Source organism: Eleutherodactylus coqui, chromosome 9 (assembly GCF_035609145.1).
Source record: "Eleutherodactylus coqui strain aEleCoq1 chromosome 9, aEleCoq1.hap1, whole genome shotgun sequence".
NCBI classification, from domain to species: Eukaryota; Metazoa; Chordata; class Amphibia; order Anura; family Eleutherodactylidae; genus Eleutherodactylus; species Eleutherodactylus coqui.
In genome coordinates, this window is record NC_089845.1 from 175,093,485 (window position 1) to 175,119,841 (window position 26,357).

General features: G+C 46.1%; 1 protein-coding gene across 1 annotated transcript in view; it reads left to right on the top strand.

Moving 5' to 3' along the window:
* Window positions 1–2,373: 2,373 nt before the first annotated feature.
* Window positions 2,374–26,357, top strand: part of EFR3A (EFR3 homolog A) — a 151,630-nt gene continuing 127,646 nt past the window's right edge. Inside the window, exons 1-2 of the mRNA XM_066578801.1 lie at window positions 2,374–2,498; window positions 9,997–10,147. Coding sequence (XP_066434898.1) covers window positions 2,392–2,498; window positions 9,997–10,147 — 258 coding nt within the window. The 5' untranslated portion in view covers window positions 2,374–2,391. The remainder of the gene's footprint in view (window positions 2,499–9,996; window positions 10,148–26,357) is intronic.

Below are 26,357 nucleotides of genomic sequence, written 5' to 3' on the forward strand. Positions count from 1 at the left end.
TAACTACTATAATACTGTCCTCTATGTACAAGAATATAACTACTATAATACTGCCCCCTATGTACAAGAATATAACTACTATAATACTGCCCCCTATGTACAAGAATATAACTACTATAATACTGTCCTCTATGTACAAGAATATAACTACTATAATACTGCCCCCTATGTACAAGAATATAACTACTATAATACTGCCTCCTATGTACAAGAATATATCTACTATAATACTGCCTCCTATGTACAAGAATATAACTACTATAATACTGCCCCTATGTACAAGAATATAACTACTATAATACTGCCCCCTATGTGCAAGAATATAACTACTATAATACTGCCCCCTATGTACAAGAATATAACTACTATAATACTGCCTTCTATGTACAAGAATATAACTACAATAATACTGCCTCCTATGTACAAGAATATAACTACTATAATACTGCTCCTATGTACAAGAATATAACTACTATAATACTGCCTCCTATGTACAAGAATATATCTACTATAATACTGCCCCCTATGTACAAGAATATATCTACTATAATACTGCCCCCTATGTACAAGAATATAACTACTATAATACTGCCCCCTATGTACAAGAATATAACTACTATAATACTGTCCTCTATGTACAAGAATATAACTACTATAATACTGCCCCCTATGTACAAGAATATAACTACTATAATACTGCCTCCTATGTACAAGAATATATCTACTATAATACTGCCTCCTATGTACAAGAATATAACTACTATAATACTGCCCCTATGTACAAGAATATAACTACTATAATACTGCCCCCTATGTGCAAGAATATAACTACTATAATACTGCCCCCTATGTACAAGAATATAACTACTATAATACTGCCTTCTATGTACAAGAATATAACTACAATAATACTGCCTCCTATGTACAAGAATATAACTACTATAATACTGCTCCTATGTACAAGAATATAACTACTATAATACTGCCTCCTATGTACAAGAATATATCTACTATAATACTGCCCCCTATGTACAAGAATATATCTACTATAATACTGCCCCCTATGTACAAGAATATAACTACTATAATACTGCTCCCTATGTACAAGAATATAACTACTATAATACTGCTCCCTATGTACAAGAATATAACTACTATAATACTGCTCCTATGTACAAGAATATAACTACTATAATACTGCCCCTATGTACAAGAATATAACTACTATAATACTGCCCCCTATGTGCAAGAATATAACTACTATAATACTGCTCCTATGTACAAGAATATAACTCCTATAATACTGCTCCCTATGTACAAGAATATAACTACTATAATACTGCCCCCTATGTACAAGAATATAACTACTATAATACTGCTCCTATGTACAAGATTATAACTGCTATAATACTGCCTCCCATGTACAAGAATATAACTACTATAATACTGCCCCCTATGTACAAGAATATAACTACTATAATACTGCCCCCTATGTACAAGAATATAACTACTATAATACCGCCCCCTATGTACAAGAATATAACTACTATAATACTGCCCCCTATGTACAAGAATATAACTACTATAATACTGCCTCCTATGTACAAGAATATAACTACTATAATACTGCCTCCTATGTACAAGAATATAACTACTATAATACTGCTCCTATGTACAAGAATATAACTCCTATAATACTGCCCCCTATGTACAAGAATATAACTACTATAATACTGCCCCCTATGTACAAGAATATAACCACTATAATACTGCTCCCTATGTACAAGAATATAACTACTATAATACTGCCCCCTATGTACAAGAATATAACTACTATAATACTGCCCCTATGTACAAGAATATAACTACTATAATACTGTGCCCTATGTACAAGAATATAACTACTATAATACTTCCCCCTATGTACAAGAATATAACTACTATAATACTGCTCCCTATGTACAAGAATATAACTACTATAATACTGCCCCTATGTACAAGAATATAACTACTATAATACTGCCCCCTATGTACAAGAATATAACTACTATAATACTGCCCCCTATATACAAGAATATAACTACTATAATACTGCCCCTATGTACAAGAATATAACTACTATAATACTGCTCCTCTGACTGTTGGTTTGTATCAGTAGTCTATGACACCACAGGTTGCTGTAACTTGCTATTAGTGCTGACCCGGACAGTGCTGGCACGTCTACAGCGGTGTAGTGTCTGTGACTAGTATGTCCTGGTGCGCAGTGCACATTGGTTGGTCAGGGAGGCGGCCATCTTTCTCTGGCCCGGAGAGTCTCTTGATACCTATTTTGTACAAATAGACTCCAGGCTCTCCATTGTTTGTTTGCAGGATGGACTTGTCAAGGCGGACATGGAAAAACTCACTTTTTATGCCGTATCGGCCCCTGAAAAACTGGACCGGATTGGTGCTTACCTGGCGGAGCGGCTGAGCAGGGATGTGGTCCGGCACCGTTATGGGTGAGTGGAGCTCATTAGTGTTCACCCATGACTTCTCTCGTCTTGGCATGGTCCTCCTTCGCAGCAGCCTTTAGTCTTGGTTAACCACTGATGCTAAATGGTGATTGCTGTCGCTCTCCTGTCAATGGGGGTCTCTTGTCTTTGCTCTGTTTACATGTGTTCTCAGGATATACATGATCAAGGGTTGACGAATGGACCTCGCGTGAAGCAGCATCTCAAACCCTTGAAGTTTGAGGGTCCTTACATGTAAATGTAGATCTTGTAAGCTACAGAAGTCCTCTAAGAGAGGTCAGAAAGGAATCCAGTTTTGGGATCTCTACTGCCAGTGTAAGTCGGTCAAGGAAGGGGTTCTGGGACATCGTTACTATTTCCCATACTCCCATTTGGTGCCTTGTGGAGCATTTCTGGAGCTACTTCCAACTCTGATCAAGGATATGGTTTTGTGGCTCAACCTTCTGCATGATTGTGCAAGATTTGGGGATCTACTCCCTTCATATTCTAATGTTGTGTTCTCCTTTCAAGCAGCATATGTCACTTTTATTTTATGAGCCAGTGTCTTTTATACACTACTCTTATACTGAACAGTAGATTCCACATCATAGAGGAGTTTCTGCAGCAGTACTGAGCAGTGGAGATGGGATTTCAGTGGTTGTGACTGAGGAAATCACTCACTATTAGCTGCAGCAGCCTCTATGTGTCTTCCTTATTCTCTCCCTCCTCTTCGTGGCAGCAAAAGACCACCGCCCTCCTCCTGTTATTGTCTTGTTATCTTTCTTAGGTTGGTGGCACATCCGTGCTCAAAAGTTACTTTCACATTCCGTTCGCTGAGAAGGAAAGGGGAGTCTCAGCGGCCGAACGTCTCTGGAATGAATGTTGTTTTTAACAGGGTCTGTTTGGGGTCTCGTGGCTTTTGGATGGAAGAAAAAGTGCTGTAGGTCGCAACGCAGATGTGAAGCCGGCCTCGCTATTAGATAGAAGATTGTATAACCCCCAGCACTCGTAGATTCCAGTGTCCCCTGCCGCTCTCAAAGTTAGTCCAAGGCGTGGGAGGGGATGCAGGGCCGGGCGGGGGAGGGGATGCGGGGCCGGGCGAGGGAGGGGATGCGGGGCCGGGCGAGGGAGGGGATGCGGGGCCGGGCGAGGGAGGGGATGCGGGGCCGGGCGAGGGAGGGGATGCGGGGCCGGGCGAGGGAGGGGATGCGGGGCCGGGCGAGGGAGGGGATGCGGGGCCGGGCGAGGGAGGGGATGCGGGGCCGGGCGAGGGAGGGGATGCAGGGCCGGTCGAGCGCCACCGTAGTAAATGGTTCTAGCCTCAGATGACGAAGACCTCGGTGTGGAGGCCAAACGTCGTTAGTCAATCCATTTACTATGGAGGAATGAAAGGATTTTAAACCCCTCTGATGCTGCCTGGAACGCTCTACTACGGCCTTGTGACTAGAGGCTTCATTCACATGACCACAGGCAGTGGAGACCCCTAGTGGTCAACGCCAGATAGAGGGGTATTTCTGCACATAAATGGCATCTCGGGTAAATAAAGTGGTTTCTGCTTTTGGTGTCTTGGCTGCCGGTAAGACGAGTGTGATGGCCGTGTAGCAGACGTCTCAGATGAGCCACCAACCGCTCATGGAGTTTCACGAGGGCGATCACGATGCCGCGTGTCTTTTTTTGAGCGGCGGCGCTGCTTTTCTCGCGGAGTCATTGCCGCCACCTGCGCTTTTCTCACGTATTTTAGTGAAAGTCAATGGGACTCTCTAATGTTAAAATCGCATTGCAACGCAAGTTGGTTGTGCTGCAGGCGATAAAAGGGAGGCTCCATGGGGGATCCTGGGAGATGGAGGAGCCCCGCCCAGCGCAGAATGATGGAGCGCGCCTCCAGCACCCAAGAACCGCACGGATGTCTCGCCAGTGTGACATGGCCATGTGAATGTTGTCTGTAACGCGTCTGTGGCCTCTGGTGGTCGAGCGGTCTCCGTGCCGGGGTGAGCAGGGGACACGTCCCTTGTGGAGGGATGGCTCCTCCCCCTTAGGGACCACCCATACGTGTTTTCATGTCCTGGGTTCCTGGGCTTTATTCTACAGGGCTATGAAACCATGCCGGCCCTGTAGACTAAAGCCGCGGGGTCTGTGAGAGCGACAGCTCCCTGCTACGGGCTACTGGAGGTCGCCGGCAGCCTGGAGCTCTCCCCGGGGGCGGCAGTGCGCCCCCCATCCCGTGACGTGATTGTCGTTATTTGTGAGAGTGGCGATTATGTGAAAGTAAATAAGAAGTTTCAGAAGTTAGTTTCTTCTCCCTTCATGGATCCGATGTTTTTACTGACGCGATTTTGCTGCAGAGACCTATCCCCACATCTGCACACCCCCGGCAAGATGGCGAGATGGTGGGTGCGTACCAAGAAACCAGGAAGGGACCCGAAATTTAAAATCTCCTTGCTCCCGGCTACAAAAGGTAGCTGAGAGGCTGGAGCAGTGAGCGGAGGCGGTGGTGAGCGGTTCCTGGTCACGTGATCGCCGTCATCCAATGATCCTCCTTATTCAGACCGCTACCTGTGATACGTCATTTACAAGAAGCCCCGGGAACGCTTGCCTTCCTGCAGTCCAGGAGCAGCTTGTTGGGCGCCTTCTCTGTGAGACCGCCGCACCCCAGCGAGATTACAGAGACTCACAGAGCGCCACTGCCTACACCCCATCCCGGCCGCTGGGGTCATGAAATACCCCCAAAAAGCATGAGAGGAGGGGGATACCTGGTATTATTGCCCCATGTGCCCATCCCAGCCGGCCCCTGTAATTACCCCTGTCTATGGACATACCGCACTGTTCACATTATTAGTCTTATCTAAGATTTGGGGAACGCCAAAAAGGGCGCGGAGGAGGGGGGGGGGGGGGGGGTTATTAGAGAGTTAATTTTGTTTTCCACAGAAGTGAGCAACGGGGCCGGGAATTTATTTAGCTGTGCCCGGAAATCCAACGGGTGTCCCTCCATTATAGGCCGAGCCGTGTGTCCTGTGAGCAGATTAGGGCCACAAGGGGTCTGAACAAGGGACAAGCAGGGGATCCATTATGGGCTGCAAATCCTCGTTCTCATCTGCACTGTAGAAAAATAGGTCGTTAAAATGACACGTGTGCAAAAATAGGAGGTTTTATTTATTGTCCTGTAAATTGTATTAAATCCTGAAAAAAACCTTTTTGGGAGATTTTTGACAAGTAATTGCCTCGAGTTTCATTGGTTTCAAGTTTGGCCGATTTGCTTTTGGTCAGATTACCAAGGATACTAGAGGTTTGACTGTACGGCGAAGGAGCATGCACACGGGGTGAGCGGTGGGGTAAGCCATCCCCGTGATGCAGGAGCGAGGACCGCTGGACTTCTTCCACCAGCGCTGTGCTGTTACTCCTGAAAACACCACATTTAGAGAGGATTTGTGTTTTACAACTTCTGCACCAATATATATATATTTACCAGAAGACTCCGTGTCCTTCCAGAACCTCTTTATTGTGACCTCATCGCAGCCGGTGGGATAACTTGTAGTTGTTACCATATTGAGGGATATTTGACATTTTGATTACTACTAGAGATGAGCGAGCACCAAAATGCTCGGGTGCTCGTTACTCGAGTCGAACTTCCCGCGATGCTCGAGGGTTCGTTTTGAGTAACGAACCCCATTGAAGTCAATGGGCGACCCAAGCATTTTTTAAGCTGACCGATGCTCCGCATGGGGGAGGTTGTGTGAATCACCTGAAAACATCAGAAAGTGATGGAAACCCCACAGAAACGGATAGGGAAGGGCAGGGGCAGCATGCCCTCCTCCTCGCTATCCATGCCCACTCCTCTGTGAAGAACTGCGGAGGCTGACTACCACTCCGCCAGCCATGGTGCAGCTGGTATTCTACAATTGCTCTATGCTGCTCTTACAGCCTGGCCAACATGTGCAGCGTAAAATTCTAGCGCGTGGGCACATCGCTCAGCAGTCGGTGCACTGGCAGCTGGAAGCGATGTAGCAGTGTCCTGAGGGTGGCAGCATCTGTGGTGGACTTCCTGAAATGGGCGCACATGCGGCGCACCTTGCCGAGCAGGTCAGACAAATGAACACGTGGGCCAGGCATGGCACGTGCGTGAGGCTGCCGAGCTGCAGAGCCTCCACCAGGTTACGGCTGTTGTCACAAACGACCATGCCTGGTTGGAGGTTCAGCGGCAAAAGCCAGAGGTCGGTCTGCTCTGTCAAACCCTGTAACAGCTCTTGGGCCGTGTGCCTCTTCTCACCCAATCTGAGTAGTTTCAGCACGGCCTGCTGATGCTTGCCCACCGCTGTGCTGCAGCGCCTCAAGCTACCAACTGCAGGCGGTGTGCTCACACGTGGTAATAGAGGAGGAGGAGGGAGAGGGGGGTGTTTGGAGAAGGTGGCAAAATACACTGGTGAAGCCTTCACCAAGGTAGGACCCGCAATCCTCAGTGTGGGTAGCACATGAGCGAACCCAGGGTCAGACTTGGTCCCAGCCTCCACCAAGTTCACCCAATGTGCCGTCATGTAGGTGTAGTGGCCCTGCCCGCCAGCACGTGTCCACGTTTCCATTGTTAAGTGGACCTTCCCAGTAACCACATTGGTGAGGGCACTGTTTATGTTCCGTGAGACGTGCTGGTGTAGGGCGGGGACACTGGGAAAAATAGTGGTGACTGGGGACAGAGTACCGTGGGACCGCAGCCACCATCAGGTTGCGGAAAGCCTCCGTTTCTACTAGACTGTATGGCAGCATCTCCAGGCTGAGTAGTTTAGTAATATGCACGTTTAAAGATTGTGCATGCGGGTGGGTGGCCGCGTATTTCCATTTGCGTTCCAGTGCTTGGGTTGTTGACGACTGAACGCTGCACTGGGACACATTGGTGGAGGCAGTGGAGGACAGTGGAGGTGAAGGGGTGGGTGCCTGTGTCCTGAGAGGGGGGTTGGATCTGTGTGCCAGGTTGTGGAACAGGGGAAGAGGCAGTGGTGTGACCTGGAGGCCGTGAATGGCGTACGTCCCACCCTGTGGGGTGCTTGGCTATCATATGTCTGCACATGCTGGTGGCTCCCCGGCTGATCTTGGTACGACACAGGTTGCACACCACAGTTCGTCGGTCGTCTGCACTCTCAGTGAAAAACTGCCAGACCTTTGAGCACCTCGGCCTCTGCAGGGTGGCATGGCGCGAGGGGGCGCTTTGGGAAACAGTTGGGGGATTCTTCGCTCTGGCCCTGCCTCTACCCCTGGCCACCCCACTGCCTCTTCCAACCTGCCCTGCTGCTGCCCTTGCCTCCCCCTCTGAAGACCTGTCTTCAGTAGGCTTAGCAAACCAGGTGGGGTCAGTCACCTCATCGTCCTGCTGCTCTTCCTCCGAATCCTCTGTGCACTCCTCCCTCGGACTTACTCCAATTACTACTACCTGAGTGATAGACAACTGTGTCTCATCGTCCTCATCCACAAATACCTCTTCAGACACTACTTAGAAGTCCCCAGCCTCATCACCCTGAGTTTGTGAAAGGTCCAAATCTTGGGCATCGCTCACGACAAACTCCTCAGGTGGCTGACGAACCGTTTTTTCCGACTCAGGGCAGGGACCCTTGAACAGTTCCTGTGAGTATGCCTGTTCTGAATCTCTCCTTTTCCTGGAGTGACCAGGGTGGGAGGAAAGAGGAGCAGCCTGAGGATTCACAGGTCCCGTCCCTTGGCTAGCATGAGTGGACTGCGTGGAAGCTGGGTGTTGGATAAATTACTGGACCCGTTATCCGCTATCCTCATCATCACCTGATCGCACTGTTGTGCTTTTAATAATGGTCTACCACGCGGACTGCAAAATGTGAGATGAAGCTAGGGAAGGGGGAGATACGTCGCGCTCTACTAATCCCTCAGCAGCAGGCACCGTTTCACCCCACCCAGGACCTCGGCCTCTGCCCACACCTTCATTGGGACGCCCACTTCCACGTCCTCGACCCTTAGCCCTAGTCTTACACTGGTAGTATAACTACTATATACCTAGTATAACACTGAGAACTAGGGCTAATTCACCGCCCACAGAGTCTGGTAGATTTGAGAGACTCTGAGCTGCGCCAGAAAATATTAACCCGCTGTATAGCGCTGACAAATAGGGCTCATTCACCGATCTCAGAGACTTTTAGACTTCAGAGATGCTGAGCTGCGCCAGAAATAATTAACTCACTGTATACACTGGTAGATACACTGCAAAACAGCCCCCACACACGGGTATATAGCGTACACCCACACACGTGGGCAGAATATAGCCGGCATGCTTGAAAAAAATATAAATGGTGCACTACTGGTCCCAGCCAGCCAAAATGCTAATGCACACAATGAGAGGAGTAATCCTAAGGACCGTTGGGGTTCTTGTAGTCAGGATCCTACTCTAACACTTTCCCTATATCAGCAGCAGCACTTTCCCTAACCTCTGCCAGCATGCGTCTGAAGCGAGCCGCGGGCGGGACCAGTTTAAGTACTTGGCGGCCACTCACTGCTGTAGACATGCAGAGGGCTGGCAAGTCACAGGAGGAAGTAGTAATGCCTTCCCCGCATGTCTATTGGCTAGAAAATGGCGCTAAACATGCAGGGAAGGAGATGGAATTGACTCGAGTACCGCGTGGTGTTCGTCTCGAGTAACGAGCATCTCGAGCACCCTAATACTGGAACGAGCATCAAGGTCAGACCAGTGTGCTCGCTCATCTCTAATTACTACTTGGCTTTGAGGAGGCAAGATAAACAGAAAACGGCTATTTTGGAATTTCATTCCTTAATTTTTGTTCACTGGAATGAATGCTGGATGAATGTGATACTTTATAGTCCGGTTGTTGGGGATGCTCGATGCCAATTGTATGGAGGGGTGGTGTTTTTCCGCCCCAATATTTAAAGCTTTGTGTATGGGGGGAGGCAAAAGATTCACTTATTCCTCCGTAAAAACCTTTCAATGCCGTGGTCAGCAAGGACTGCGGCTTCTGGTGGGTTAAACTGTGTGGAGGACTGAGCAGATGAGAAGGAAAGCCCATATGTGACAAGCGGAGAGCAAATATGGTCTCTGATTGACAAAGGGGGGTGATAAGATAAAGACCAGTCCAGTTAGCCCTCACTGGGACAGGCAGCAGAATCTCTAATGGAGGTGGTTCTTTGCGGCTTGCTCCTCCCCTACTGCTCTCCACCCCCATTGCTCTGCACACATACATTAGAGCTGTGCCTTCAGTATTCCCAACCCCACTTCAGACAGCTGTAGCTCCGCTTCTATCAGGCATACTAACATGCTTTCGGTGGCATTTTTAAAGCCATGTCAGCAGTACTGATGGAACTGGAGCGGCATCACTTGCTGATAGTTGTCGCTGTTTAGGTTATTTACTGCTGGCCTTGTGTGTTTGCTTTATACAGTACTCTACTTCTGAGAGTTGAGGTGCAGGCCCTCCTAAGGGGGTTACTATGAAGACCCTGGATAATGGGCTATCACACTAACTGCCCTGTTGTCTTCCTACCTTTCTAGCAATGTCTTCATCGCAATGGAAGCCTTGGACCAGCTCCTCATGGCGTGCCACTCTCAGAGCATAAAACCCTTTGTTGAGAGCTTTCTACACATGGTGGCTAAACTATTGGAGTCGGGAGAACCTAAGCTGCAGGTGTACGGAACCAATTCTGTGAGTACTCAAGAGGAGGGGCGGCCATTTTACCACAAGGGTTAAATCTCCTTTTTTTTTTTTCTCTTCCTAGAAATATTATATTTTCAGAAAATCAGAACATTCAGCGAGGCGTACTGTAGATATTAGGAATTACCATCGCCTATGTGTGCTCAGCATCGTGTAAGACGGTCACATGACACGGCTTCTGTGAACTCTTCTTAGAACTCCTAAGAAAACGGAAATGACAAAATCCTTGCGTACTGTTGTGTGTTCAGCCCTTTAAGACAAGTTTTCTTTTTTTAATTTCACTTTTCAAAGAAACATAATTATGGCATTTTTTTGTAGGGTTTACTATTTTGGATGGTTGCACCATAGTGTTTGCTATTGTCAAGGAAAGACTAGAAGAAAGGGAGGAGACACAGATTAGATATTAGACAGTGAGGGGATCAATGAGTGGAACAGGTTGCCACTGGAGGTGGGGAGTTCTCCTTCAATGGAAGTGTTCAGAGGCCGGACAGACATCTGTCTGGGATGATTTAGTGATCCTGCACTGAGCAGGGGGTTGGACCTGATGACCCCGGAGGACCCGATGATCCTGGAGGACCCGATGATCCTGGAGGTCCCTTCCAACTCTACTAGTCTGGGACTCTGTTTTACTACATTGAAGAAAAAGAGCCATCTTGGCCTAAGTTTCCAGCGGGTATTGTGCCCGCTGTGGCGGTATTTGCCATGGCCGGTGCGGCACGGCTTGTGCTTTGCTGCAGTTTTTATGGCTAAGGTTTTGCTCCCGTTCCTCTCATGCTGTGACAATCCTGCGCTGTCCATTTTTTTTACTACTTAAGATATTTTTGCCGTGAAATATTGAAGTAGTTGGGACTTTACAGACGCGGTGATGCAACTCTCTTTTATATTTATAGTTTACGTATTTATGGAAAAAACTGAAAAAAGGAGTTTGTTGAACTTTTCTGAAATAAATATACAATTATGGTGAGCCCACCATAGACATCCCTGGCAGCCAATCCTCACCCCTGTATTGTGCTGGTGGTGTGATGTCAGGGCCTCCACCCCGATGTCATGTTTACAGGCTACCCCAGCCAGTTTACGGGACGTCACAGCTGCTGCAGCCAATAGCGGAGCTCGGTGATGGATCATCTGTCATTGGCAGCCGTGGGACACGAGGAGAGGCCATTACATGTCCGTTAGTTTGATTACTGCATGAGGAACCCGGTCTTAATGACAAATAACTCGGACAGACGCTCTAATAGAAACACCTTTTCCTAATTGACACTTGAACAAGTCACTAACACAGAGGTTCACTTACTTTCCTCCTGCTGTGTTTTCACCTCCATACATGGCTCGGGGGTAAACGGTGGTTTGCACTATCCTGCGTCTAGTTGCTATACCGATATCCCTACGTCTCCAGATTGTGTCCATGTTTAGCATCGCACTTCTCCCCAATGCCATCCCATGTTTTATCTCTGCCATAGATTCTCCAGCACCAATGAAGATGAAGTCTCGCACGCATTCTAGGACCTTGTTGTCTATTTTGATTTGAATTTGTCCGTTTTTTGCAGTTGCCATAATTTGTGTCTTTACATTCAGATTGAGGCTCATTGTATCACTTTCAGTGTTACTCTTCCATATCAGCTTCTTCAGACCGGCTTCTGTTTCTGCAAGCAGAGTTGTGTCATCCACAGAGCGGAGATTGTTGATGTTTCTTCCACCTATTTTCACCCCGATGTCCAATTCTTCTCAGTCCATTTTCCGCATGATCACTTCCGCATATAGGTTCAACGAGAATGGTGAGAAGATGCAGCCCTGTCAGACACCTTTGCCGATCCCAAACCAATCTGTGTCTCCATGCTGTGTTCTCATAGCTGCTTTTTCATTGGTATAAAGTGATTTTATCAGCTTGACTAGATGTGCCGATACACCCGGGTCTTGTAGGGCGCACCATAGCTTGTCGTGGTTAATCAAGTCAAAGGCTTTGATGTAGTTGATGAAGCTCATGTAGATATTCTTTTGGTATTCTCCAGCATTTTCCATGGTCCATCGCAGATTTACAATATGGTGGCGGGTGCTGCGTCCTCGCCGATCCTGTCTGCGCATCAGGGGGCACCGCTTCAACTACTGATCACAGCCTTTCCTGTATAATTTTGAAAAGGATCTTGCTTGCATGTGACATAAGGGCAATTGTTTGGTACAGAACAGAGGAGAAAGAGGTCCAGCAAGAAATGACTCTACCCACAAAGAACAGAGCAGAGGAGAAAGAGGTCCAGCAAGAAATGACTCTACCCACAAAGAACAGAGCAGAGGAGAAAGAGGTACAGCCAGAAATGACTCTACCCACAAAGAACAGAGGAGAAAGAGGTACAGCAAGAAATGACTCTACCCACAAAGAACAGAGGAGAAAGAGGTCCAGCAAGAAATGACTCTACCCACAAAGAGCAGAGAAGAAAGAGGTACAGCAAGAAATGACTCTACCCACAAAGAGCAGAGGAGAAAGAGGTACAGCAAGAAATGACTCTACCCACAAAGAACAGAGGAGAGGAGAAAGAGGTACAGCAAGAAATGACTCTACCCACAAAGAGCAGAGAAGAAAGAGGTCCAGCGAGAAATGACTCTACCCACAAAGAGCAGAGGAGAAAGAGGTACAGCAAGAAATGACTCTACCCACAAAGAGCAGAGGAGAAAGAGGTCCAGCAAGAAATGACTCTACCCACAAAGAGCAGAAGGAGAAAGAGATACAGCAAGAAACGACTCTACCCACAAAGAGCAGAGGAGAAAGAGGTACAGCAAGAAATGACTCTACCCACAAAGAACAGAGGAGAGGAGAAAGGGGTGCAGCAAGAAATGACTCTACCCACAAAGAACAGAGGAGAAAGAGGTACAGCAAGAAATGACTCTACCCACAAAGAGCAGAGGAGAGGAGAAAGAGGTACAGCAAGAAATGACTCTACCCACAAAGAACAGAGGAGAGGAGAAAGAGGTAGAGCAAGAAATGACTCTACCCACAAAGAGCAGAGGAGAGGAGAAAGAGGAACAGCAAGAAATGACTCTACCCACAAAGAGCAGAGGAGAAAGGGGTGCAGCAAGAAATGACTCTACCCACAAAGAACAGAGGAGAAAGAGGTACAGCAAGAAATGACTCTACCCACAAAGAGCAGAGGAGAGGAGAAAGAGGTACAGCAAGAAATGACTCTACCCACAAAGAACAGAGGAGAGGAGAAAGAGGTAGAGCAAGAAATGACTCTACCCACAAAGAGCAGAGGAGAGGAGAAAGAGGTCCAGCAAGAAATGACTGTACCCACAAAGAGCAGAGGAGAAAGAGGTACAGCAAGAAATGACTGTACCCACACAGAGCAGAGGAGAAAGAGGTACAGCAAGAAATTACTCTACCCACAAAGAGGAGAAAGAGGTCCAGCAAGAAATGACTCTACCCACAAAGAACAGAGAAGAAAGGGGTCCAGCAAGAAATGACTCTACCCACAAAGAGCAGAGGAGAAAGAGGTGCAGCAAGAAATGACTCTACCCACACAGAGCAGAGGAGAAAGAGGTACAGCAAGAAATGACTCTACTCACAAAGAGGAGAGGAGAAAGAGGTCCAGCAAGAAATGACTCTACCCACAAAGAACAGAGGAAAAAGAGGTACAGCAAGAAATGACTCTACCCACAAAGAGCAGAGGAGAATGAGGTACAGCAAGAAATGACTCTACCCACAAAGAACAGAGGAGAAAGAGGTACAGCAAGAAATGACTCTACCCACAAAGAACAGAGGAGAAAGAGGTACAGCAAGAAATGACTCTACCCACAAAGAGCAGAGGAGAAAGAGATACAGCAAGAAATGACTCTACCCACAAAGAGCGGAGGAGAAAGAGGTACAGCAAGAAATGACTCTACCCACAAAGAACAGAGGAGAAAGAGGTACAGCAAGAAATGACTCTACCCACAAAGAGCAGAGGAGAAAGAGGTACAGCAAGAAATGACTCTACCCACAAAGAACAGAGGAGAGGAGAAAGAGGTACAGCAAGAAATGACTCTACCCACAAAGAGCGGAGGAGAAAGAGGTACAGCAAGAAATGACTCTACCCACAAAGAGCAGAGGAGAAAGAGGTACAACAAGAAATGACTCTACCCACAAAGAGCAGAGGAGAAAAAGGTACAGCAAGAAATGACTCTACCCACAAAGAGCAGAGGAGAAAGAGGTACAGCAAGAAATGACTCTACCCACAAAGAACAGAGCAGAGGAGAAAGAGGTACAGCAAGAAATGACTCTACCCACAAAGAGGAGAGGAGAGGAAAAAGAGGTCCAGCAAGAAATGACTCTACCCACAAAGAGCAGAGGAGAGAGAGGTACAGCAAGAAATGACTCTACCCACAAAGAGGAGAGGAGAGGAGAAAGAGGTACAGCAAGAAATGACTCTACCCACAAAGAACAGAGGAGAAAGAGGTACAGCAAGAAATGACTCTACCCACAAAGAGCAGAGGAGAAAGAGGTACAGCAAGAAATGACTCTACCCACAAAGAGCGGAGGAGAAAGAGGTACAGCAAGAAATGACTCTACCCACAAAGAACAGAGGAGAAAGAGGTACAGCAAGAAATGACTCTACCCACAAAGAGCAGAGGAGAAAGAGGTACAGCAAGAAATGACTCTACCCACAAAGAACAGAGGAGAGGAGAAAGAGGTACAGCAAGAAATGACTCTACCCACAAAGAGCAGAGGAGAAAGAGGTACAGCAAGAAATGACTCTACCCACAAAGAGCAGAGGAGAAAGGTACAACAAGAAATGACTCTACCCACAAAGAGCAGAGGAGAGAGAGGTACAGCAAGAAATGACTCTACCCACAAAGAGCAGAGGAGAAAAAGGTACAGCAAGAAATGACTCTACCCACAAAGAACAGAGGAGAAAGAGGTGCAGCAAGAAATGACTCTACCCACAAAGAGCAGAGGAGAAAGAGGAACAGCAAGAAATGACTCTACCCACAAAGAGCAGAGGAGAAAGAGGTACAGCCAGAAATGACTCTACCCACAAAGAACAGAGGAGAAAGAGGTACAGCAAGAAATGACTGTACCCACACAGAACAGAGGAGAAAGAGGTCCAGCAAGAAATGACTCTACCCACAAAGAACAGAGCAGAGGAGAAAGAGGTCCAGCAAGAAATGACTCTACCCACAAAGAACAGAGCAGAGGAGAAAGAGGTACAGCCAGAAATGACTCTACCCACAAAGAACAGAGGAGAAAGAGGTACAGCAAGAAATGACTCTACCCACAAAGAACAGAGGAGAAAGAGGTCCAGCAAGAAATGACTCTACCCACAAAGAGCAGAGAAGAAAGAGGTACAGCAAGAAATGACTCTACCCACAAAGAGCAGAGGAGAAAGAGGTACAGCAAGAAATGACTCTACCCACAAAGAACAGAGGAGAGGAGAAAGAGGTACAGCAAGAAATGACTCTACCCACAAAGAGCAGAGAAGAAAGAGGTCCAGCGAGAAATGACTCTACCCACAAAGAGCAGAGGAGAAAGAGGTACAGCAAGAAATGACTCTACCCACAAAGAGCAGAGGAGAAAGAGGTCCAGCAAGAAATGACTCTACCCACAAAGAACAGAGGAGAAAGAGGTACAGCAAGAAATGACTCTACCCACAAAGAGCAGAGGACAAAGAGGTCCAGCAAGAAATGACTCTACCCACAAAGAGCAGAAGGAGAAAGAGATACAGCAAGAAACGACTCTACCCACAAAGAGCAGAGGAGAAAGAGGTACAGCAAGAAATGACTCTACCCACAAAGAACAGAGGAGAGGAGAAAGGGGTGCAGCAAGAAATGACTCTACCCACAAAGAACAGAGGAGAAAGAGGTACAGCAAGAAATGACTCTACCCACAAAGAGCAGAGGAGAGGAGAAAGAGGTACAGCAAGAAATGACTCTACCCACAAAGAACAGAGGAGAGGAGAAAGAGGTAGAGCAAGAAATGACTCTACCCACAAAGAGCAGAGGAGAGGAGAAAGAGGAACAGCAAGAAATGACTCTACCCACAAAGAGCAGAGGAGAAAGGGGTGCAGCAAGAAATGACTCTACCCACAAAGAACAGAGGAGAAAGAGGTACAGCAAGAAATGACTCTACCCACAAAGAGCAGAGGAGAGGAGAAAGAGGTACAGCAAGAAATGACTCTACCCACAAAGAACAGAGGAGAGGAGAAAGAGGTAGAGCAAGAAATGACTCTACCCACAAAGAGCAGAGGAGAGGAGAAAGAGGTCCAGCAAGAAATGACTGTACCCACAAAGAGCAGAGGAGAAAGAGGTACAGCAAGAAATGACTGTACCCACACAGAGCAGAGGAGAAAGAGGTACAGCAAGAAATTACTCTACCCACAAAGAGGAGAAAGAGGTCCAGCAAGAAATGACTCTACCCACAAAGAACAGAGAAGAAAGGGGTCCAGCAAGAAATGACTCTACCCACAAAGAGCAGAGGAGAAAGAGGTGCAGCAAGAAATGACTCTACCCACACAGAGCAGAGGAGAAAGAGGTACAGCAAGAAATGACTCTACCCACAAAGAGGAGAGGAGAAAGAGGTCCAGCAAGAAATGACTCTACCCACAAAGAACAGAGGAAAAAGAGGTACAGCAAGAAATGACTCTACCCACAAAGAGCGGAGGAGAAAGAGGTACAGCAAGAAATGACTCTACCCACAAAAAACAGAGGAGAAAGAGGTACAGCAAGAAATGACTTTACCCACAAAGAACAGAGGAGAAAGAGGTACAGCAAGAAATGACTCTACCCACAAAGAGCAGAGGAGAAAGAGATACAGCAAGAAATGACTCTACCCACAAAGAGCGGAGGAGAAAGAGGTACAGCAAGAAATGACTCTACCCACAAAGAACAGAGGAGAAAGAGGTACAGCAAGAAATGACTCTACCCACAAAGAGCAGAGGAGAAAGAGGTACAGCAAGAAATGACTCTACCCACAAAGAACAGAGGAGAGGAGAAAGAGGTACAGCAAGAAATGACTCTACCCACAAAGAGCGGAGGAGAAAGAGGTACAGCAAGAAATGACTCTACCCACAAAGAGCAGAGGAGAAAGAGGTACAACAAGAAATGACTCTACCCACAAAGAGCAGAGGAGAAAAAGGTACAGCAAGAAATGACTCTACCCACAAAGAGCAGAGGAGAAAGAGGTACAGCAAGAAATGACTCTACCCACAAAGAACAGAGCAGAGGAGAAAGAGGTACAGCAAGAAATGACTCTACCCACAAAGAGGAGAGGAGAGGAAAAAGAGGTCCAGCAAGAAATGACTCTACCCACAAAGAGCAGAGGAGAGAGAGGTACAGCAAGAAATGACTCTACCCACAAAGAGGAGAGGAGAGGAGAAAGAGGTACAGCAAGAAATGACTCTACCCACAAAGAGCAGAGGAGAAAGAGGTACAGCAAGAAATGACTCTACCCACAAAGAGCGGAGGAGAAAGAGGTACAGCAAGAAATGACTCTACCCACAAAGAACAGAGGAGAAAGAGGTACAGCAAGAAATGACTCTACCCACAAAGAGCAGAGGAGAAAGAGGTACAGCAAGAAATGACTCTACCCACAAAGAACAGAGGAGAGGAGAAAGAGGTACAGCAAGAAATGACTCTACCCACAAAGAGCAGAGGAGAAAGAGGTACAGCAAGAAATGACTCTACCCACAAAGAGCAGAGAAGAAAGAGGTCCAGCAAGAAATGACTCTACCCACAAAGAGCAGAGGAGAAAGAGGTACAACAAGAAATGACTCTACCCACAAAGAACAGAGGAGAGGAGAAAGAGGTACAGCAAGAAATGACTCTACCCACAAAGAGCAGAGGAGAAAGAGGTACAGCAAGAAATGACTCTACCCACAAAGAGCAGAGGAGAAAGGTACAACAAGAAATGACTCTACCCACAAAGAGCAGAGGAGAGAGAGGTACAGCAAGAAATGACTCTACCCACAAAGAGCAGAGGAGAAAAAGGTACAGCAAGAAATGACTCTACCCACAAAGAACAGAGGAGAAAGAGGTGCAGCAAGAAATGACTCTACCCACAAAGAGCAGAGGAGAAAGAGGAACAGCAAGAAATGACTCTACCCACAAAGAGCAGAGGAGAAAGAGGTACAGCAAGAAATGACTCTACCCACAAAGAACAGAGGTGAAAGAGGTACAGCAAGAAATGACTCTACCCACAAAGAGTAGAGGAGAAAGAGGTACAGCAAGAAATGACTCTACCCACAAAGAGCAGAGCAGATGAGAAAGAGGTACAACAAGAAATGACTCTACCCACAAAGAACAGAGGAGAAAGAGGTACAGCAAGAAATGACTCTACCCACAAAGAGCAGAGCAGAGGAGAAAGAGGTGCAGCAAGAAATGACTGTACCCACAAAGAGCAGAGGAGAAAGAGGTACAGCAAGAAATGACTCTACCCACAAAGAGCAGAGGAGAAAGAGGTACAACAAGAAATGACTCTACCCACAAAGAACAGAGGAGAGGAGAAAGAGGTACAGCAAGAAATGACTCTACCCACAAAGAGCAGAGGAGAAAGAGGTACAGCAAGAAATGACTCTACCCACAAAGAGCAGAGGAGAAAGGTACAACAAGAAATGACTCTACCCACAAAGAGCAGAGGAGAGAGAGGTACAGCAAGAAATGACTCTACCCACAAAGAGCAGAGGAGAAAAAGGTACAGCAAGAAATGACTCTACCCACAAAGAACAGAGGAGAAAGAGGTGCAGCAAGAAATGACTCTACCCACAAAGAGCAGAGGAGAAAGAGGTACAGCAAGAAATGACTCTACCCACAAAGAACAGAGGTGAAAGAGGTACAGCAAGAAATGACTCTACCCACAAAGAGTAGAGGAGAAAGAGGTACAGCAAGAAATGACTCTACCCACAAAGAGCAGAGCAGATGAGAAAGAGGTACAACAAGAAATGACTCTACCCACAAAGAACAGAGGAGAAAGAGGTCCAGCAAGAAATGACTCTACCCACAAAGAACAGAGCAGAGGAGAAAGAGGTACAGCAAGAAATGACTCTACCCACAAAGAGCAGAGCAGAGGAGAAAGAGGTGCAGCAAGAAATGACTGTACCCACAAAGAGCAGAAGAGAAAGAGGTGCAGCAAGAAATGACTCTACCCACAAAGACCAGAGGAGAAAGAGGTACAGCAAGAAAGGACTCTACCCACAAAGCACAGAGGAGAGGAGAAAGAGGTACAACAAGAAATGACTCTACCCACAAAGAACAGAGGAGAAAGAGATACCACAAGAAATGACTCTACCCATAAAGAACAGAGGAGAGGAGAAAGAGGTCCAGCAAGAAATGACTCTACCCACAAAGACCAGAGGAGAAAGAGGTCCAGCAAGAAATGACTCTACCCACAAAGAGGAGAGGAGAAAGAGGTACAGCAAGAAATCACTCTACCCACAAAGAACAGAGATGAGGAGAAAACAACAGAAAGGACACCATTGTAGGCATTTACTATAGGCCGCCTGGACAAGCAGAAGATATGGAGGAACTCTTTCTACATCAGATGGCCAAGCTCTCAATGAAGCCCAACATAGTGATCATGGGAGATTTTACCCATCCAGACTTTTTTGGGAATCTCTCAGGTAAAAGTAATGGATCCAACAGATTCTTTTCCGCTCTTGGTGACAACTTTATCTTCCAGAAGGTAGAAGATAAAACAAGGGGATCTGCTATCTTGGACCTAATTCTTACCAACAGGGAGGGAATGGTTGAGGGAGTAAGGGTGGCTGGGACCTTAGGAGGCAGTGATCATGCTATCCTTGGATGTTGGATAACAAGGGGAGGAAAACTGAGAAGACTCAGACCTCAAGGTTGGATTTCAGAAAGACAGATTTTACTGAACTCAGAAAGAGGAAGAATCCAACGGCTGGATGTTCTTAAGGACAGAAATGTCCAAGAAGGTTGGGAAATATTGTGAAATGAGATTCTCAGAGCACAATCGTTACCAATCCCTAAAAGAGGGAAGAATGGGAAGCATTTAAAGAGACCCGGATGGATGAACACAGAACTTGTACACATGTTAAAGAGGGAGAAAAATATGTTTATCAAATGGAAAGAGGGGAAATATCTAAAGACGAACATAATGGGGTCTGTAGAAACTGTAGGGCAAGTGGCAGAAAAGATAAATTGGATAATGAATTGAGGCTTGCAACAAAGGCCAAAAGCAATAAAAAAGGATTTGGGGGTCAAAAGCAAAAGAAAAGTCAAAAATGCTATTGGATGCTTACAGGATGAAAATGGTGAATTGGTTAAGAATGATGTTGAGAAGGACAAACTTTTAAATTCCTCCTTTGTATCTGTTTTCTCTCAGAAAGTAGATGTAACATCAACTGATCTTCCCTGTGCTATTGGGGGAAATAAAAGAATGCAGGCTATCTATAAGCAGAGAGATGGTGAGGGAACACTTAGCTAACTTACATGAACCCAAGTCTTCAGGACCAAATGAATTACATCCTAGGATACTAAACGAAGCAGTGGAGGTAATTGCTGAACCACTCGCCATAATCTTTTAAAATTCCTGGAGAATAGAAGAAGTCCCAGAAGATTGGAAAAGGGCAAATGTTGTCCCTATCTTCAAAAAAGAGAAGATGGTGGATCCAGGAAACTACAGGCCTGTGAGCCTGACTTCTCTACCAGGAAAGATCTTTGAACAAATTATTAAACAGCATGTATGCAAGTACTTGGATGAGAATGGAGTAATTAACGAGAGCCAGCATGGGTTTGTAACAAACAAGTCATGCCAGTATAATCTAATTTCTTTCTATGACAGAATCACTGACTGGGTTGATCAGGGAAATGCGGTGGATATAGTATATCTTGACTGTAGTAAAGCATTTGATAAAGTATCTCATACCATACTTATTGAAAAAATGACCAAATCTGGGATTGACAAGGCAACTGTTAGGTGGATTCACAACTGGCTGAGTGATCGTACTCAAAGAGTGGTCATAAATGGCTGCGCATCCAAGTGGAAGAACGTATTAAGTGAGGTACCACGAGACTCTGTCCTAGGCCCAGTGTTGGTCAACATTGTTATAAATGATCTAGAGGAAGGAATTGTGGGAAAGAAATCAAATTTGCTGACGACACAAAGCTGGGAGGGAGAGTATTCAAAAAGATCGAGAAAAGCTTGCACAGTGGTCGGCGACTAACAGAATGGTATTTAACAAGGAGAAATGCAAAGTACTACATCTGGGCAGGAAAAATGAGGAAAGCAAATACAGAATGGGAGGAATTGGGCTAAGCAGCAGCACATGTGAGAAAGACTTGGGTATACTAATAGATCATAGACTGAACATGAGTCAACAATGTGATGCAGCAGCCAAAAAGGCAAAGACAATTCTGGGATGTATTAAGAGAAGCATAGAGTCTAGATCATGTGAGGTCATTATCTCCCTCTACTCTTCCTTAGTCAGACCTCATCTGGAATATTGGGTCCAGTTCTGGGCACCCCACTTTATACAAGACATAGACAAACTGCAGCAAGTTCAGGGAAGCGTTACCAAGATGGTGAGCGGTCTGCAAATCATGTCCTATGAGGACCGGTTAAAGAAATGTTTAGCAGAAGAGAAGGCTGAGAGGAGCCTTCAGCTGTGTGTTATTAGTTACATTACATAGGGGGTCACTTACTTTCCCCCTGTACTGTGGATGATGGGCGGTACAGCTGTGTGTTACTAGTTACATTACATAGGGGGTCACTTACTTTCCTCCTGTACTGTGGATGATGGGTGATACAGATATGGTATTAGTTACATTACATAGGGGGTCACTTACTTTCCTCCTGTACTGCGGATGATGGGCGGTACAGCTGTGTGTTATTAGTTACATTACATAGGGGGTCACTTACTTTCCTCCTGTACTGTGGATGATGGGTGGTACAGATATGTTATTAGTTACATTACATAGGGGGTCACTTACTTCCCCCCTGTACTGTGGATGATGGGTGGTACAGCTGTGTGTTATTAGTTACATTACATAGGGGGTCACTTACTTTCCTCCTGTACTGTGGATGATGGGTGGTACAGCTGTGTGTTATTAGTTACATTACATAGTGGGTCACTTACTTTCCTCCTGTACTGTGGATGATGGGCGGTACAGCTGTGTGTTATTAGTTACATTACATAGGGGGTCACTTACTTTCCTCCTGCACTGTGGATGATGGGTGGTACAGCTGTGTGTTATTAGTTACATTACATAGTGGGTCACTTACTTTCCTCCTGTACTGTGGATGATGGGCGGTACAGCTGTGTGTTATTAGTTACATTACATAGGGGGTCACTTACTTTCCTCCTGCACTGTGGATGATGGGCGGTACAGCTGTGTGTTATTAGTTACATTACATAGGGGGTCACTTACTTTCCTCTTGCACTGTGGATGATGGGCGGTACAGCTGTGTGTTATTAGTTACATTACATAGGGGGTCACTTACTTTCCTCCTGTACTGTGGATGATGGGCGGTACAGCTGTGTTATTGGTTACATTACATAGGGGGTCACTTACTTTCCTCCTGTACTGTGGATGATGGGCGGTACAGCTGTGTGTTATTAGTTACATTACATAGGGGGTCACTTACTTTCCCCCTGTACTGTGGATGATGGGTGGTGCAGCTGTGTGTTATTAGTTACATTACATAGGGGGTCACTTACTTTCCCCCTGTACTGTGGATGATGGGTGGTGCAGCTGTGTGTTATTAGTTACATTACATAGGGGGTCACTTACTTTCCCCCTGTACTGTGGATGATGGGCGGTACAGCTGTGCGTTATTAGTTACATTACATAGGGGGTCACTTACTTTCCTCCTGTACTGTGGATGATGGGCGGTACAGCTGTGTGTTATTAGTTACATTACATAGGGGGTCACTTACTTTCCTCCTGTACTGTGGATGATGGGCGGTACAGCTGTGTGTTATTAGTTACATTACATAGGGGGTCACTTACTTTCCCCCTGTACTGTGGATGATGGGCGGTACAGCTGTGTGTTATTAGTTACATTACATAGGGGGTCACTTACTTTCCTCCTGCACTGTGGATGATGGGCGGTACAGCTCTGTGTTATTAGTTACATTACATAGGGGGTCACTTACTTTCCTCCTGTACTGTGGATGATGGGCGGTACAGCTGTGTGTTATTAGTTACATTACATAGGGGCTCACTTACTTTCCTCCTGTACTGTAGATGATGGGCGGTACAGCTGTGTGTTATTAGTTACATTACATAGGGGCTCACTTACTTTCCCCCTGTACTGTGGATGATGGGTGGTACAGCTGTATGTTATTAGTTAGATTACATAGGGGGTCACTTACTTTCCCCCTGTACTGTAGATGATGGGTGGTACAGCTGTGTGTTATTAGTTACATTACATAGGGGGTCACTTACTTTCCCCCTGTACTGTGGATGATGGGCGGTACAGCTGTGTGTTATTAGTTACATTACATAGGGGGTCACTTACTTTCCTCCTGTACTGTGGATGATGGGTGGTACAGCTGTGTGTTATTAGTTACATTACATAGGGGGTCACTTACTTTCCTCCTGTACTGTAGATGATGGGTGGTACAGCTGTGTGTTATTAGTTACATTACATAGGGGCTCACTTACTTTCCCTCTGTACTGTGGATGATGGGTGGTACAGCTGTATGTTATTAGTTAGATTACATAGGGGGTCACTTACTTTCCCCCTGTACTGTAGATGATGGGTGGTACAGCTGTGTGTTATTAGTTACATTACATAGGGGGTCACTTACTTTCCCCCTGTACTGTGGATGATGGGCGGTACAGCTGTGTGTTATTAGTTACATTACATAGGGGGTCACTTACTTTCCTCCTGCACTGTGGATGATGGGTGGTACAGCTGTGTGTTATTAGTTACATTACATAGGGGGTCACTTACTTTCCTCCTGTACTGTGGATGATGGGTGGTACAGCTGTGTGTTATTAGTTACATTACATAGGGGGTCACTTACTTTCCTCCTGCACTGTGGATGATGGGTGGTACAGCTGTGTGTTATTGGTTACATTACATAGGGGGTCACTTACTTTCCTCCTGTACTGTGGATGATGGGCGGTACAGATGTATGTTATTAGTTACATTACATAGGGGGTCACTTACTTTCCCCCTGTACTGTGGATGATGGGTGGTACAGCTGTATGTTATTAGTTAGATTACATAGGGGGTCACTTACTTTCCCCCTGTACTGTGGATGATGGGCGGTACAGCTGTGTGTTATTAGTTACATTACATAGGGGGTCACTTACTTTCCTCCTGTACTGTGGATGATGGGCGGTACAGCTGTGTGTTATTGGTTACATTACATAGGGGGTCACTTACTTTCCTCCTGCACTGTGGATGATGGGTGGTACAGCTGTATGTTATTAGTTACATTACATAGGGGGTCACTTACTTTCCCCCTGTACTGTGGATGATGGGCAGTACAGCTGTGTGTTATTAGTTACATTACATAGGGGGTCACTTACTTTCCTCCTGTACTGTGGATGATGGGTGGTACAGCTGTGTGTTATTAGTTACATTACATAGGGGGTCACTTACTTTTCTCCTGTACTGTGGATGATGGGCGGTACAGCTGTGTGTTATTAGTTACATTACATAGGGGGTCACTTACTTTCCCCCTGTACTATGGATGATGGGTGGTACAGCTGTGTGTTATTAGTTACATTACATAGGGGGTCACTTACTTTCCCCCTGTACTGTGGATGATGGGTGGTACAGCTGTGTGTTATTAGTTACATTACATAGGGGGTCACTTACTTTCCTCCTGCACTGTAGATGATGGGCGGTACAGCTGTGTGTTATTAGTTACATTACATAGGGGGTCACTTACTTTCCTCCTGTACTGTGGATGATGGGCGGTACAGCTGTGTGTTATTAGTTACATTACATAGGGGGTCACTTACTTTCCTCCTGTACTGTAGATGATGGGCGGTACAGTTGTGCGTTATTAGTTACATTACATAGGGGGTCACTTACTTTCCTCCTGTACTGTGGATGATGGGCGGTACAGCTGTGTGTTATTGGTTACATTACATAGGGGGTCACTTACTTTCCCTCTGTACTGTGGATGATGGGCGGTACAGCTGTGTGTTATTAGTTACATTACATAGGGGGTCACTTACTTTCCCCCTGTACTGTGGATGATGGGCGGTACAGCTGTGTGTTATTAGTTACATTACATAGGGGGTCACTTACTTTCCCCCTGTACTGTGGATGATGGGCGGTACAGCTGTGTGTTATTAGTTACATTACATAGGGGGTCACTTACTTTCCCTCTGTACTGTGGATGATGGGTGGTACAGCTGTATGTTATTAGTTAGATTACATAGGGGGTCACTTACTTTCCCCCTGTACTGTAGATGATGGGTGGTACAGCTGTGTGTTATTAGTTACATTACATAGGGGGTCACTTACTTTCCCCCTGTACTGTGGATGATGGGCGGTACAGCTGTGTGTTATTAGTTACATTACATAGGGGGTCACTTACTTTCCTCCTGCACTGTGGATGATGGGTGGTACAGCTGTGTTATTAGTTACATTACATAGGGGGTCACTTACTTTCCTCCTGCACTGTGGATGATGGGCGGTACAGCTGTGTGTTATTAGTTACATTACATAGGGGGTCACTTACTTTCCTCCTGTACTGTGGGGGATGGGCCGTACAGCTGTGTGTTATTAGTTACATTACATAGGGGGTCACTTACTTTCCTCCTGCACTGTGGATGATGGGTGGTACAGCTGTGTGTTATTGGTTACATTACATAGGGGGTCACTTACTTTCCTCCTGTACTGTGGATGATGGGCGGTACAGATGTATGTTATTAGTTACATTACATAGGGGGTCACTTACTTTCCCCCTGTACTGTGGATGATGGGTGGTACAGCTGTATGTTATTAGTTAGATTACATAGGGGGTCACTTACTTTCCCCCTGTACTGTGGATGATGGGCGGTACAGCTGTGTGTTATTAGTTACATTACATAGGGGGTCACTTACTTTCCTCCTGTACTGTGGATGATGGGCGGTACAGCTGTGTGTTATTGGTTACATTACATAGGGGGTCACTTACTTTCCCCCTGTACTGTGGATGATGGGCGGTACAGCTGTGTGTTATTAGTTACATTACATAGGGGGTCACTTACTTTCCTCCTGTACTGTGGATGATGGGTGGTACAGCTGTGTGTTATTAGTTACATTACA